This window comes from Nicotiana sylvestris, chromosome 10, assembly GCF_000393655.2.
Source record: "Nicotiana sylvestris chromosome 10, ASM39365v2, whole genome shotgun sequence".
NCBI classification, from domain to species: domain Eukaryota; kingdom Viridiplantae; phylum Streptophyta; class Magnoliopsida; order Solanales; family Solanaceae; genus Nicotiana; species Nicotiana sylvestris.
Genome location: NC_091066.1, coordinates 113746364 through 113760238, shown reverse-complemented (window position 1 = coordinate 113760238; position 13875 = coordinate 113746364). Strand labels below are relative to the sequence as shown.

Sequence of the window (13875 nt, the reverse complement as noted above, 5' to 3'; positions counted from 1 at the left end):
CTCAGGAGTCCGGGTGACCTGAGCTCGCATCAAATCAATCCAAGCTTAGTCCGAGGATTAATGAAAAACTGTAAGAAGTACTATATTAATCAATTAAAAACCTAAGGGTTTATTGGGTTCCGGGTCCAGTATTCGGACTAATCCTTAGAGTTATACACTTGGATTTTTCACAAATAAAGGCAGAATGGCATTCAACACGAATCAAAGGCAAAATGGAGAAATGCTTATATTAACAAAAGATGTTTACAAAACCCACAAGGCCCCTACACAGAAACAAAGAAGCAAAAACAACAGCCAAATGCCTAATCTACTTTCGAGGGTATATCCTCAAGAGAGACATTTTCGAGAACCATTTTTCTCGGGGACTCCATTTCGATCTTTAGAACAGCGCCTTCGGGAACCTCCTTCGAAACAACAATAGATGAAGAAAGAGATGTAGCCTATCAAAGAGCAAAAGTTTTTAACAAGCGAAGAAAATTGTGGCCTGCTGAAAGACTTGGTGAGTATGGGTATCGTTAGCACTACTATTGTGAAGCCACTTCTTGATACATTGTACCGGTGTGGGATGCAAAAGTTAGTATATAGTGCCACCACACCAGGTTGAAGTTTAGAGAGATGAGCTGCGGTATAAGGACCACATATCTTTGGATACGGAAAGACTTTGGTGCCCTTCTCTCATTGTTTCGGGCCAACAACAACAACAATAACAACAACTTAGTATAATCCCACTTAGTGGGAAAATCTTTGAAAAAGATCCATGGCATAACTGACAAAGTTGCTGCCGTATCACTGTGCGGTCACAGGTCTGAACCATAAAAATAGAAGGTTAGAAGAGGATATAGATAAGGGAAAGGGCTAAAGGCTGTTGAAGAAAGAATGAGTAAGGTTTTGGTTCAAACAATCCCTTATTTATAGAGAGACAATGACGTAACCGACGGTGCAATCAATGCTTTTGGGGAAACGGACCGACGGCGTAATCAACGCTTTTGGGAAAATGGACCGGTGGTATATTCAATGCTTTTGGGGAGACAAACCGATGGGATACTTCGATCTCTGCAAACGCCTACGTCATGAGCATGACATCATCGGTAGGGGATTGGGAAAATTGAGGCTCGAATCGTTTCATATCATTTCATTCTAAGAAACGTGGGGACTATCTGTATACGGTCAAAATCGAGGAGTATGATTTTGGAGTCTTAAATCATGGTATAGGCTCGAGTTCGAGAGACTCGAGGCGTGGGGCAGATCCGGCTAAGGGACATCCACCTCGAGGAAGCTGATCAAAGGCCTGGCACGGCCTGCGTCGAGGACAGTATAATCTCGAAATCAATCAAGAAAGAGCGGGAATTTCTCAAAGACACGTGGATCTAGGCATTAATTATAAGATAAGGGTTGTACAAAATAGTACAGGTCCGTACTAGACCGTCATATACCTGTACCAATAGGATTCTTTATCTTTATGAGCAAGGTACTATATTGGGGTTTTCCCCTCCTATATAAAGGGGACCCCAATCATTTTGTAAACATCAACTCATTCATTGCAATAGAACATTCTTATTCTTCTTAACGTGCTCTCTAACTATTCTTCAGTTTTATTGTCTTTACTTTATTGTTCATACTTTATTACTTTTTGGGTCTTAGCTGACCTCGAGGTCCCAGGATAAACGAACTCGAGGCCCCTAATGTTTCAGCAACATTGATTTGGTTCATGATTTCTTCTCACTTAAGCTCAATATTATTTGTTTAATCATTAGTATTAGAATATATCACATATCTTTAAAACCACAAATTATCTTTAATTGTTACTTACGTTTTTTGAGATAAACATTGTTAACCATTTCTTGAGTCCATCTTCAATAGCAAATTCTTAGTGTACTAGTTACGACCAGAATTCCTCCCAATTACGTGTATTAAAACTTCTTTTCATGAAAATATGAAATCAAATATAAGAAAAAAGCTTAGACATGTTGACAATTGCATCTTTTTCTAACAACTGTACCAGACGGAACCTAGACGTGTTAACAATTAGTAATAGGCAGAATCACATTTACAATCCGAGCTTCCAAAAAAGATTTTCAAACTATTTTCAAAAAATCATTTAAAAAAATATTTCCAAGAATCATTTTCAAAAACATGTCACACTTTATTTAGTTTACTTTTATATTATAATATATCATAACATTTTGGCTTTTTTTATTTTTTGAGGTATGCGGAGTTGTTTGTCAAAGACGACGCCCGAGCATAAACGACAAAAGTGTAACCCACCTTCCAACTTGTCCCACTTCGTACCTCCCGTTCTCGAATATACTCAAATACAAGCATAGTGGATTATTAAAAAAACATGTATCAGTTCAACTTACTAGTAGTATTTTAAATGGTATTTTTGAAACTTGCCCCTCGGTGGGGCACTTGCAAAATACCCTTAGACTCACGAGTGGGCCCTAATTTGTGATGCTTATGTCTTAAGCGTTCTACTATGCGCCCTAAAAGCGCTCGACTATGCGCCCTAAAAGCGCTCGACTATGCGCCCTAAAAACGCTTTCATGATTGTCCCAATAAATTCTACACAAATTATGTATCAAACTCCCCAATTAGCACCATTAATCCCCAAAATTCCGTCACAAAATGAATGATAAAAGTTCTATTCATCTATAGAATATGAATTAATGATTAAGAGTAACTCAATAACGAGCCATAGTATTATATATTTAATTACTAATAAGAACTCGTGAGGGTGAATATCATATGAATATTTCTTCTAAAAATAGATAGCCAAAATTTATGGCTTGCTACTAGTTTTTATATCTTAGTTCTATGTCTCAAAATTATCAGCCTTTTATTATTTTACTATTTGAAAGCAATTTTTGCATTATTATTATTATTATTATTATTATTATTATTATTATTATTATTATTCATAAAGGACTAATATTTTATATTATAGTACTGATAAAATTTAAGACGTTAAGTTGATTTTTAGGAAGGTAAATGTATAATTTGATAAAAAAAAATTAAGAAATGGTGATCTCTTAATAGTTTAAAAGTTAAGACGTTAAGTCGATTGGTATCTCATAATAATTTTAACACTATTACGTTGTTTATACCTGTAAAAACATACTAGATATTTTGTTTTTAAGGAGTTTCTTTAATCTATTTTTAAATTTCTTAAACTTTTACTATAATTTTATTTTATTTTTGTTATTATATTATTTTATTAATTTATAGTTTAAAAAATTAAAAAACCATGGGTCTTACGCCCCATGTCTTAGTACTTACGCCTCGTCATGTATTAATAAAGTGTTCGGCCTCACATTCCCGCCTTTTAAACCACTACATACTGATAATATTGTTTATTTGGGACTACACTTACAAGGTTTTAAATTATATTATTAGGCTGTAAAGCTCGCTTTTTTATACAAATTTGCCAATAGTGTAACATATACCCTTTTTAGAAACTCAAAATATCATCATTGAGGTATGACTCACCATCATTTTAAAGATGTGAGGTTCTCGCAAACAAATATGAGCTCTGGTCCATCACCTATCTTGATGGTGTAGTTTGTCTTAGATCTTAACTTAGTTGAAGGTTGAGGTTCGCCCTATTAGTGGAAGGTTGATGTTTAATGATGTGGATGTTTGATAGTAGACGATAATTATGTAATTTAGATACTATTTACACTCTAATTTGGCCACACTTTATCAATGTTTGAATGTTAAAAGATAACAAAATGCTCTAATTAAGAGTTTTACGTTTTGCAGGAGCCACCCCGAGCTAGGAGGAAGCTAAAGAGTGTTTTGGAGTCAATATGGAGCGTGGAAGGCCAATCGGAGGATAGCACGGTCGAAAAGGAGAAAGAAAAGCAAGTGTCAGATCCGCATTCAAATTCGCAGTCGCAAACAGAACTATGGGCGAAATCCACAGTCAGATCCGCGGTCCAATTCGCGGCCGCAGACGAGCTGACGGAAGCCAAAGGGTCAATTGTGTAATTTTCAGAGCGACTAACCTAAACCTATATGAAGCCTAATTCGCCCAAAAGAGAGGGAGAGCTGTTTTTAGAGAGATTTTGAAGGCAAGAACATGGAAAAAAGACAGAGAATTCCTTTAGAGTTTTCATCTTCTTCTTTTTAATTCCATTGTTGATTATGACTTTCTATAGTGAATTGTTATCTATTAGTATGAGTAGCTAAACCCATCATCTAGGGTTGATGGAACCAATTGTTGGATGGAATCTTGACTCTGTTTTGATATAATTGAGCCGTTTTTACTCTATGATTGTTCAACTACGGGTATTCTTGTGATTAATTGAAAGGGCCCTTGATTAATCGTGTCTAGTTATCTTTTGTTGCTTGAGAAAGAATACTTGGTTAGATTGTTATTGAATACCACCACTTTCGGGTAAGTTAAGAGATTAATTACTTAAATTTAAAAGCAGGGTTAGAGATAACGAACCTTTGGTGGAATAATTCTGAGTTGCATAAATTGTTAACTAGAGTAGTTCGGGAGAATGCTTCTAGTAACTATCGTAATTGATCGAGAGATAATTACCGTAGCCCAGAACTCATATTCCTTATAGAGTGTTACGGCGAGATTATAACTAACGTGTCAGGAATTAATCCAACAATTGGGGAAATCAATAACCCTAGACTATTTTACCATTGAATTCAACTCTATTCTTGATTATTGTTAGTTTTATTGTCATTTTTTCTTAGTTTACTAAATTCTACTCATTATCCATTAAAAATCTTGCATCCGAAAATTGTTTGAGCTTATCATTAGCAGTGTTAAAAGTTGTAGTAAATAGGTTAGTTCCCTATGGGATTCGACTCCGGACTTGAACCAGATTATATTTGTAGCGACCGCTTAGTCCTTTTTATAAAGCATAGTTGGGCGTGATCAAATTTTGGCGCCGTTGCCGAGAAACTAACAGTGTTATTTATTGCAACTTATAAGAAATGCTAGGATTATTAGTTTAGATCAATTTTCTATCGTGTTAAAAATATTTCCATTGAAATTCTCACGTTTGAACTCTTCTGTGACTCAGGTGTATGCATAGAATCTCCTTGAGAATTGGTGATCTCTTTGAAGGGCTCTCAGATCCCGAGAAAGCATTCCGGACATTGAACTGGGATAACAAGAAGCGCAAATGGCTAAAACAAAATGAATAATTCGAAAATGAAATGGGTGATTTAGACAACGTCAACGGGAACAATAAGAATGATCGAGATGTCCCAAATGTCAGAGTAGTAGCACCTCTTGTGCCGGAAGCTGCTCTCTATGATTGGGCGCAACTAACTACTGATAACTTGGCCACATCAATTGCAGTTCCTTAGATACAAGCGAAGACATTCTAGATTACGAACAACATGTTGCACCTATTGCAGAATAAAGGGCTATTCTCCGGGTCATACATTGAAGACCAATAACAACATCTGAAGAACTTTCTATCAATTTGTGTCACTCAAAGACAACCGAATGTGACTCTTGAGGCAATCAAATTATTATTGTTCCCATTCTCAGTCACTGGGGAGGCTCAGACTTGGCTGAATTCGCTCCCAGTAAACTCCATTGCTACTTGGGAGGAGCTAGTCAAGCAGTTCTTAAACAAGTTTTATCCACCCAACAAAACTGCGAGGAGAATTGATGAGATATTGCAATTCAGGCAGAAACTGACTGAGACATTGCAAGAAACATGGGAGAGGTTTAAGAGTATGTTGGTGGAGTGTCTGCACCATGGCATTCTAGATCAGATGTTGGGACAAAGATTCTATATGGGTTTGGTTGAAAGTCTGAAGGCCGATGTAGATGCTTCTGTCGGGGGTACATTCTTGAGCAAAAAATTCATAGAGTGTAAGATTCTTCTTGACAAGATGTCTCAAAATTCAGGCTGGATGATGACAGACACAACACTTACTCCAATAGTGCATTCTGTCGCTCTTGACCCAAACAACACAAATGCGGAAAACATAGCCACTCTCATGACTCAGATGAGCTTGCTGACAAAGAAAATCGATGAGATGGGCACGAAACAGGCACACATTGTTGATACAACAAATGGAGGCATATGCACTCCTTGTATAAACCAGTCTTATATGTGCTCGTGGAGTGGAGAGAATGACAACCAGGGTTTCAGAGAAGACATGAATTATGTCAATAATTTCGGAGGTCAGAGACAAGGTGGGCAACAATGGGGACCAACATCAAACCAGCAGTACAGACCAAACCATCCACTACACAACCCCAATCCAGGACGAGCACGACCACAAGGCCAAGTTGTGCCTTATCAAAGGCAACAGGGCTATAATCAGTAGCACTAACAACAATTGGCCTACTATAACAGCAGGGCAGTAACATGATCGAAATCAGGGGCATACTACAACAACTCATTGGGACAAATGGAAAGATACAAGAGAAGTTAGCTGTACATGATTCAACAATCAAAGGCATTGAAACTCAATTGGGATAGCTATCTATGGCCTTGAACAATTGCCCACAAGGAACATTGCCTGCAGACACAAACATTAATCCAAACCCAAATCAGCTCATGGTAGTGAGTCTTAGGAATGGAAGGGATTTAGACAGGGAGCAAGAAGTTGCTCAATCCAGGAGAGAGACAACGCCAACTACTCCAGTTACATTAGAGACAGATGAGACAACAGAGCTCACTGAGGTTATAATTGAACAGGCACAAGTTGACAAGCGTAAGGAGAAGGAAGGTGAACAACTCCCCGAACAGGTGGTAGAAAAAACTTCAAGCAAAGAAAAGACACAAAGAATTGGGCAGAGGTTGATTCCTGCACCATTCCCTCAAAGGTTGGCAAAGCAAAAGAAAGATGATCAATAAATGAAATTCATGGAAATGCTCAGACAAATTCAATTGAATATTCCATTGATGGATGCTTTGAGGGAAATTCCAGGGTATGCAAAAATGATGAAAGACCTGATGTCGCGAAAATTTAACTTCTAGGACATGTCCACTATAACTTTGACGTAGACCTGCAGTGTAGTAGTGACAAGGTCTATGGCTCAAAAGGTGTCTGATCCAGGTAGTTTCACTATCCCATGCACCATTAGGAGTTATGCTTTTGCTAAAGCATTGTGCGACTTGGGAGCCAATATAAACTTGATGCCCTTGGCAATCTATACTAAACTGAGCATTAGCAGAGGTAGACCTACCTCAATGTTGCTGCAACTGGCTGATTGCACAGTCAAAAGAATGACAGAAATTCTTGATGATGTGCTTGTTCAAGTGGGGAAATTTGTATTCCCTGCAGACTTCGTCATTCTTGACTATCAAGTGGATGAAGAGATACCAATCATTCTAGGCAGACCATTTTTAGCCACTGGGAGAGCATTGATTAATTGTGAGACTAGAGAATTGAAAATGAGGTTGAACAATGAAGAAACCATGTTCAACAATCTATGAGGAGACCCAACAAATTTGCAAATTGCTCGCTGATGGAGGCCGTAGATGCAATACTACAAGAGGAGGATGAGACTATTAATGTCAGGGATCCGTTAGAAGCCTGCTTGATGAATCTAGAAAATGTAGATAGTGAGGAGTTGGTAGATGGGGTCATAGATCTCGAAGGTCAAGGGTTCTGGAAAAGGGAACCCCAATTCGAGCCCCTACACTTAGAAGAAAGAACACTACCAACCCCAAAACCATCGATAGAGGAGCCACCACAGTTGGACCTGAAGCCGCTTTCATCTCACCTCAGGTATGCTTTCTTAGGACCTAATTCTACTTTACCTGTTATTATATCATCCGGTTTACTAGGTGTGCAGGTAAAGCAACTCCTATAGGTGTTACAGGAATGTAAGACTGCTACTGGTTGAACCATGGCAGACATAAAGGGTATCAGCACAACGTTTTGTATGCACAGGATTCTCTTGGAAGAAGGGCACAAACCTTCCATAGAACATCAACGAAGGCTGATCCCGAATATGAAAGGAGTGGTGAAGAAAGAAGTGATCAAGTGGTTAGATGAAGGTATCATCTTCCCCATCTCTGACAGCAATGGGGTCAACCCTGTTTAGTGTATACCAAAGAAGGGAGGAATGACGGTCGTATAAAATGAGAATAATGAGTTGATCTCGACTCGTACAGTCACGGGGTGGCAAATTTGCATGAATTATCAGAAATTGAACACAGCCACCCGGAAGGACCATTTTCCACTGTCATTCATTGACCAAATGCTAGGCAATCTCACTTCTGTTTCTTGGATGGATATTCGGGGTACAATCAGATCTCAATAGCCCCCGAAGATAGAGAGAAAACATCCTTCACCTGTCCGTATGGCATCTTTGTCTTTCGGAGAATGCTTTTTGGACTTTGCAATGTACCGGGTACATTCCAGCGGTGTATGTTAGCCCTTTTCATGGACATGGTTGAAGACATTATGGAGGTATTTATGGATGATTTCTCTGTGGTGGGGGATTCATTCGAGGACTATCTTCACAATTTAAGAAGAGTGCTCAGAAGATGTGTGGAGACAAATTTAGTGCTGAATAAAGAAAAGTGTCATTTTATGGCACAAGAAGGGATAGTCTTGAGGCATTGAGTGTCCAGTAAAGAAATTGATGTTGACCATGCTAAGGTTGATGTGATTGAGAATTTGCCACCGCCCACTTCGGTCAAGGCAGTGAGAAGTTTCCTTGGGCACGCCGGGTTCTACATGCGATTCATAAAAGATTTCTCTAAGATTGCTAACCCTTTATGTGAACTCCTTGAAAAAGATTGGCCCTTTGTGTTTTCTAATGATTACAAGGAGCTGAAGAAGATATTGGTGACTGCACCCATTATTGTTGCACCCAACTGGGAGCAACCATTCGAGCTCATGTGCGATGCAAGTGATTATGTGCCCAATTTACTATGCAAGCAGAACGCTAAGCGGTGCCCAGCTCAATTACACTATGACGAAAAAAGGAGATGTTGGCTGTAGTTTTTGCATTTGACAAATTCAGGTCGTACTTGATTGGTTCAAAAGTTATTGTTTATATTGACTATGCAACAATTAGGTACTTGATAGAAAAGAATGAATCAAAGGCACGCTTGATCCGCTGGGTTCTTTTTGCTACAAGAATTTGATCTGGAGATCCGTGACAGAAAAGAGACAGAGAACCAGGTAGCACACCACCTCTCAAGGTTGAAGGAGCTGAAAAGAAGGTAGAGGTTAAAGATATAACAGAGACATTCCCGGATGTACAGTTACTAGCAGTGACAATGGAGGAGATGCCATGGTATGCTGATATTGCTAATTATTTAGTAAGTAGTATTGTACCTTATGAACTCTCTTCAATTCAAAAGAAAAAGTTCTTCTGCGATTGATGGTCTTATTATTGGGATGAAGCTCTACTTTTTAAAATATGTGTAGATAACATGATCCGAAGGTGTATCCCCGAGAAAGATCAACATTCTGTTTTGCAGACCTGCAATGCTTCACCATATGGTGGACACTTTGGAGGAATTCAGACAACGGCTAAGGTGTTGGAATCGGGTGTGTATTGGCCAACTTTGTTCAAGGATGCCCATGCTTGGGTGAAAAGTTGCGATGAGTGCCAAAGGACAGGCAACATATCTCGATGTCACGAGATGCCGATAACTACTACTCAAGAGGTAGATGTATTTGACATATATGGGATTGACTTTATTGGGCCATTCGTCAGCTCGTATGGTAACAAATACATACTGGTGGCAGTTGACTATGTCTCCAAATGGGTTGAAGTTATGGCTATCCCAACCAATGATGCAAAAGGTGTGACAGGCTTTCTAAAGAAAACATCTTCACGCATTTTGGCACCCCGAGAGCTATAATCAGTGATGGTGGAACCCATTTTTGCAATAGAGCGTTCGCACAGCTGTTGGAAAAGTATGGAGTTCGCCATAAGGTGACCACACCTTATCACCCACAGTCGAGCGGGCACGTTGAAGTGTCAAATCGGGAAATCAAAAGTGTTATAAACAAGACAGTGAATGCGACAAGGACTGATTGGGCAAGGAAGCTGGATGATGCATTATGGGCGTACCGCACAACATTTAAAACTCCAATTGGTATGTCACCAAACAAGTTGTTGTTTGGAAAAACATGCCACCTTCCGGAGGAACTTGAGCATAAAGCCCTTTGGGCACTACGGCAATTGAATTTGGATATGGAGACCACAAGCACTAGTAAAGTCACTGAGTTACAGGAACTCGAGGAATTCAGGTTCCATGCATTTGAGAATGCAAGATTGTACAAAGAAAAGATGAAAATGATGCACGATAAGCATATTCTAGATCGGAACTTCAAACTAGGAGATCTAGTATTGTTATACAACTCGAGACTAAGATTGTTTCCGGGTAAACTGAAGTCCCAATGGTCAGGACCCTTCAGAGTGGTGCAAGTGTTCTCAAGTGGAGCTGTAGAAATTGAATCTGAAGATGGAACAAATAAGTTCATGGTGAATGGGCAAAGGTTGAAATATTACCTTGGAATGGTCGAAGAAAAATGGGGATAGAGTGGTGATATCTTTGGAAGAGCCCCAATACACGAGCGAAGAGTAATAATGAAAGCCTGCATCGTGCCGCGACATTAAATCAGGCGCTTCCTGGGAGGCAATCCATGGTTTGTTGTAAATCGTCGTGCCGTGGCGTTAAATTAGGCACTTTTTGAGAGGCAACCATTATTTTTCTTTGTTCTTATTTTTCTAATTAATGTTTTTGAATGGTGACAATATTGATCGATCTACTAAGGTACAGGAACGAAAGTATGCGCAGCGGAAGGACTCGGGATGACAAAATTATCCCGAAGATCGGCAAAAGTGCAAAAAAGCAAAAATTTGGATGCCTAATCCGCGACCGCGGATGAATCGCGGATTTTGCACATGGTTCTATCCGCAGCTGCGGACGTGATTGGGATTCGACCACAGAGCTTGCGCCGTTCAGGTTCAATTAGAATATTTTTCTTTTCTTTTCTCTTCTCCCTTTTGATTAGTTTTTTTTACTTATTACTTCCCCCTTATCCGCCCATTCCCCCACTTCTTTTACACCCCCCTTAACAAAACAAATCTAAAACCCTTCCCACTCCCCCAAATCACAAAACAACTAACCCCTCCCCCTTCTTCTCCCCAATTTTTTTAACTTAACAAAATCTCTTCCCCTTATCCCTCTTCTCTACTCAACAACTACCCAAGCTCCATTACTCACAAGATTTTCAAGTACCATGATATCTTCAAAGAAGATACGCACTAACAATGCCTCATCAAATGGTCATGGAGGCTCGTCCCGGGCACAGGCACCAGCCAGTTTAGCTCAGTTTGATCACACCAAGTTTATCTCTAGAGTTGCCGAAGACCATTTCAGTTGGAAGGCTTAGAAAGCCTATACCGGAAAGGAGAGTTGACAGGGGATCCCTCCAGGCTGAGTGCCCCAATATGTATAGGGAGTTGATTAGGAACAGGCTAGACATCTTCTTCGAAAAGCCGAAGGACGACAACTTGATGCTTGTTAGGGAATTCTATGCCAACTACTATGAACATGAGGATCACATATGCACCGTGCAACAAAAGAGGGTGAATGCCTCGATAGAAGCCATCAGGAGAGTGTATCGCTTGCCTGTATTCACTGTGGAGGTGGATTACTATGATACTTACCGATGAGAACCAACAAATTGGCAAATATTTTTTATAACTATATGTGTACCAGACAAAGAGGTAGTGTGGGTTGTACCGGGATCGAAGTTGCACTTAGCCTCACTCACCTTTGAAGGAAAGTGTTGGTTGTACCTCATTAATAGTCGACTGATGCCGTCCCACAACACCACTGAGGTACATGGTCCGAGAGCCGCTTTGATCTGGTGCTTCGTGAATGGACAAGATTTTGATATGGCCAAGGTTATTCAATCTGAGATGTTCATCCGTTCAACACTAAGGAGGTATGAGTTCTTTTTCCCATCTCTAGTCACTAGATTGTGTCGGGCCGTAGGGGTGCTAGAGAACCCATAATATGGATGGCAAGGTGAAGAAAGAAGCAAAGTTTCGGGCAGACAAAATGACCATTGGGAAGAAATAGTGGTACTCGGTACAGCTGATAGTGATGATTCTGAGGCGTCAGAGGAGAGCGATGAAGAGCAGGAGGAAGTTAGGCCTTCTTCAACCCCATAGGAACAAGTTGGGCTATCCTCACCCCCATGGGAACAAGTAGACGCGGTTAGAGGATCATTTGCAGTCAGACAGAGTATGCGGATGACAGCCTTAGAACAGGAAATGGCAGGGTTGCGCACTTCCGTCACAGAATTGGGGATGAGAGTTGATGCCTTGGCCACCCAAAATACAAAGTCGGAGAATAAAATCATAGGCTGGCTGCGTGCGCTGGGGGAGGGCATGTCATCTTGACCCCAGCACTATATCCAATCAAGACTGATCTTCTAGGGAAGTTCCTTTACCTCGCATTACATTATTTTGTATGACATGGGGACATCCCATCATTTTAAATGTGGGGTGGGGGAAACTTTGTGGTATGTAGTATGTAGAATAGCTTTGTAGTTTATTTACATAAATCATTTTCGACTTATCCCGACGGTGGATATCATTCGACGGGTTTCTTGAGGGACTAAAGTCGAAGAGAAAAAAACATAAAAAGATTTTCTTTTGTAGTAGTGTATCAATTTCCCCTTGGGTTTTCTTTAAGCCACGGTTCTTTTCCAAGGTTTTCATTTGAACCGGGTGTAGTTAGTTTTTTTTCTATTGTTAGTAGGAACTTGTGGGCTATGGGCGGGAATAGAAATAGGATCTCTTAACGTCGTAATACCTTGAATATAACGGGTACTTTAGTGTGACGCTTAAGCTGAGTTGTCGACTCTTGTAAGAATGCCTTAAACTGTATCTTGTTAATTTGGCTTAAGTTCCCTGATCAGAGTGTTTGATGACCCAATCTATAGTGAGACATGTGCCATGTGTGTGAGAGGCTTGTTGTATTCTGTGCACGAGATTTGATGCCTAGAACTTATCCCGTGTGTCTGCAAAGCGAAATAGTAGTCTTGTTTGGTCTGGGAAGTGATATAGGCATTTCTTTGTTGAACCATATATATACTTCATCCACCCATTTGTTATGTATCTTAGTTAACCCTGTTGAGCCTGTAATCATGTTTCTTTGGCAACCACACTATAAGCCTTACCCATTTGTTTGAATTAACCATCTATTTGAACCTTTTAACCTCTCATGAGCACTTAAATAGTTATGAACCTTGTAAAAGTTAAAGTGTGGGGTGGGTTTGGCTTTTGAGTGGAATTAATGAAATAAGGAGTAAGGTGCACTGATTTGATAAAGTAAGAGCCATTTGAATTGAATAAAATAAATAAATAAATAAATAAATAGTTGGATTGTGGTGAAAAATATTCCTTGCTAAGTGGTGGCTCTTGATGTAATTGTGCTTAAAGAAGAAGGGAGTTAATATATAGTGATGTGAAGGTGGAGTTATGGTTTGACACAAGTGTGGAGTTTTGAATGTTAAAGTATATGTATTAAAGTTCTTAGGGAGGTGTAGTCACTATTATATCTAAATGTATCCTACCCGTCCTGCAGCCTACATTACAACCAAATAAAGTCCTACTTGATCCTAGACTTAATGAGCACGATTAGTAGAGCAGTACACTACGGGCAAGCCTATGGTGCATCTTTTGTGGCATATGAATGTCATTTCTGAGGGTGAGTGAGTTATATTTATATTGAAGTTCCTCAGTATGTGTGCACTTTATTGATTGTGGAATGAGTCTCTTTTGTTGTGAGCAGGCACTTGATTCATGAAGGAGAGGTAAGTTTGGACCTCTGAGTTAGAGTAAGTAAGTCGGTTAGGAATATTGCGTGGCTCGCGGCAGTCAACTCTTGAGGTGTGGAT

At 39.7% G+C, this 13875-nt stretch overlaps 1 protein-coding gene across 1 annotated transcript; it reads left to right on the top strand.

Moving 5' to 3' along the window:
• Positions 1 to 6842: 6842 nt before the first annotated feature.
• On the top strand, positions 6843 to 7424 carry LOC104217543 (uncharacterized). The gene is made up of 2 exons (XM_009767822.2): positions 6843 to 6916; positions 7001 to 7424. The coding sequence occupies exons 1-2, from the start codon at positions 6843 to 6845 to the stop codon at positions 7422 to 7424; spliced, it is 498 nt and encodes a 165-aa protein (XP_009766124.2).
• The last annotated feature ends 6451 nt before the right edge of the window (positions 7425 to 13875 follow it).

Bases quoted from the DNA above. Each gene is read 5' to 3' on its own strand.
- LOC104217543 (XM_009767822.2), top strand. From the start codon at position 6,843: ATGAAATTCATGGAAATGCTCAGACAAATTCAATTGAATATTCCATTG. The intron at 6,917-7,000 runs GTATGCAAAAAT...GTAGACCTGCAG, and splicing joins GCTTTGAGGGAAATTCCAGG to TGTAGTAGTGACAAGGTCTA.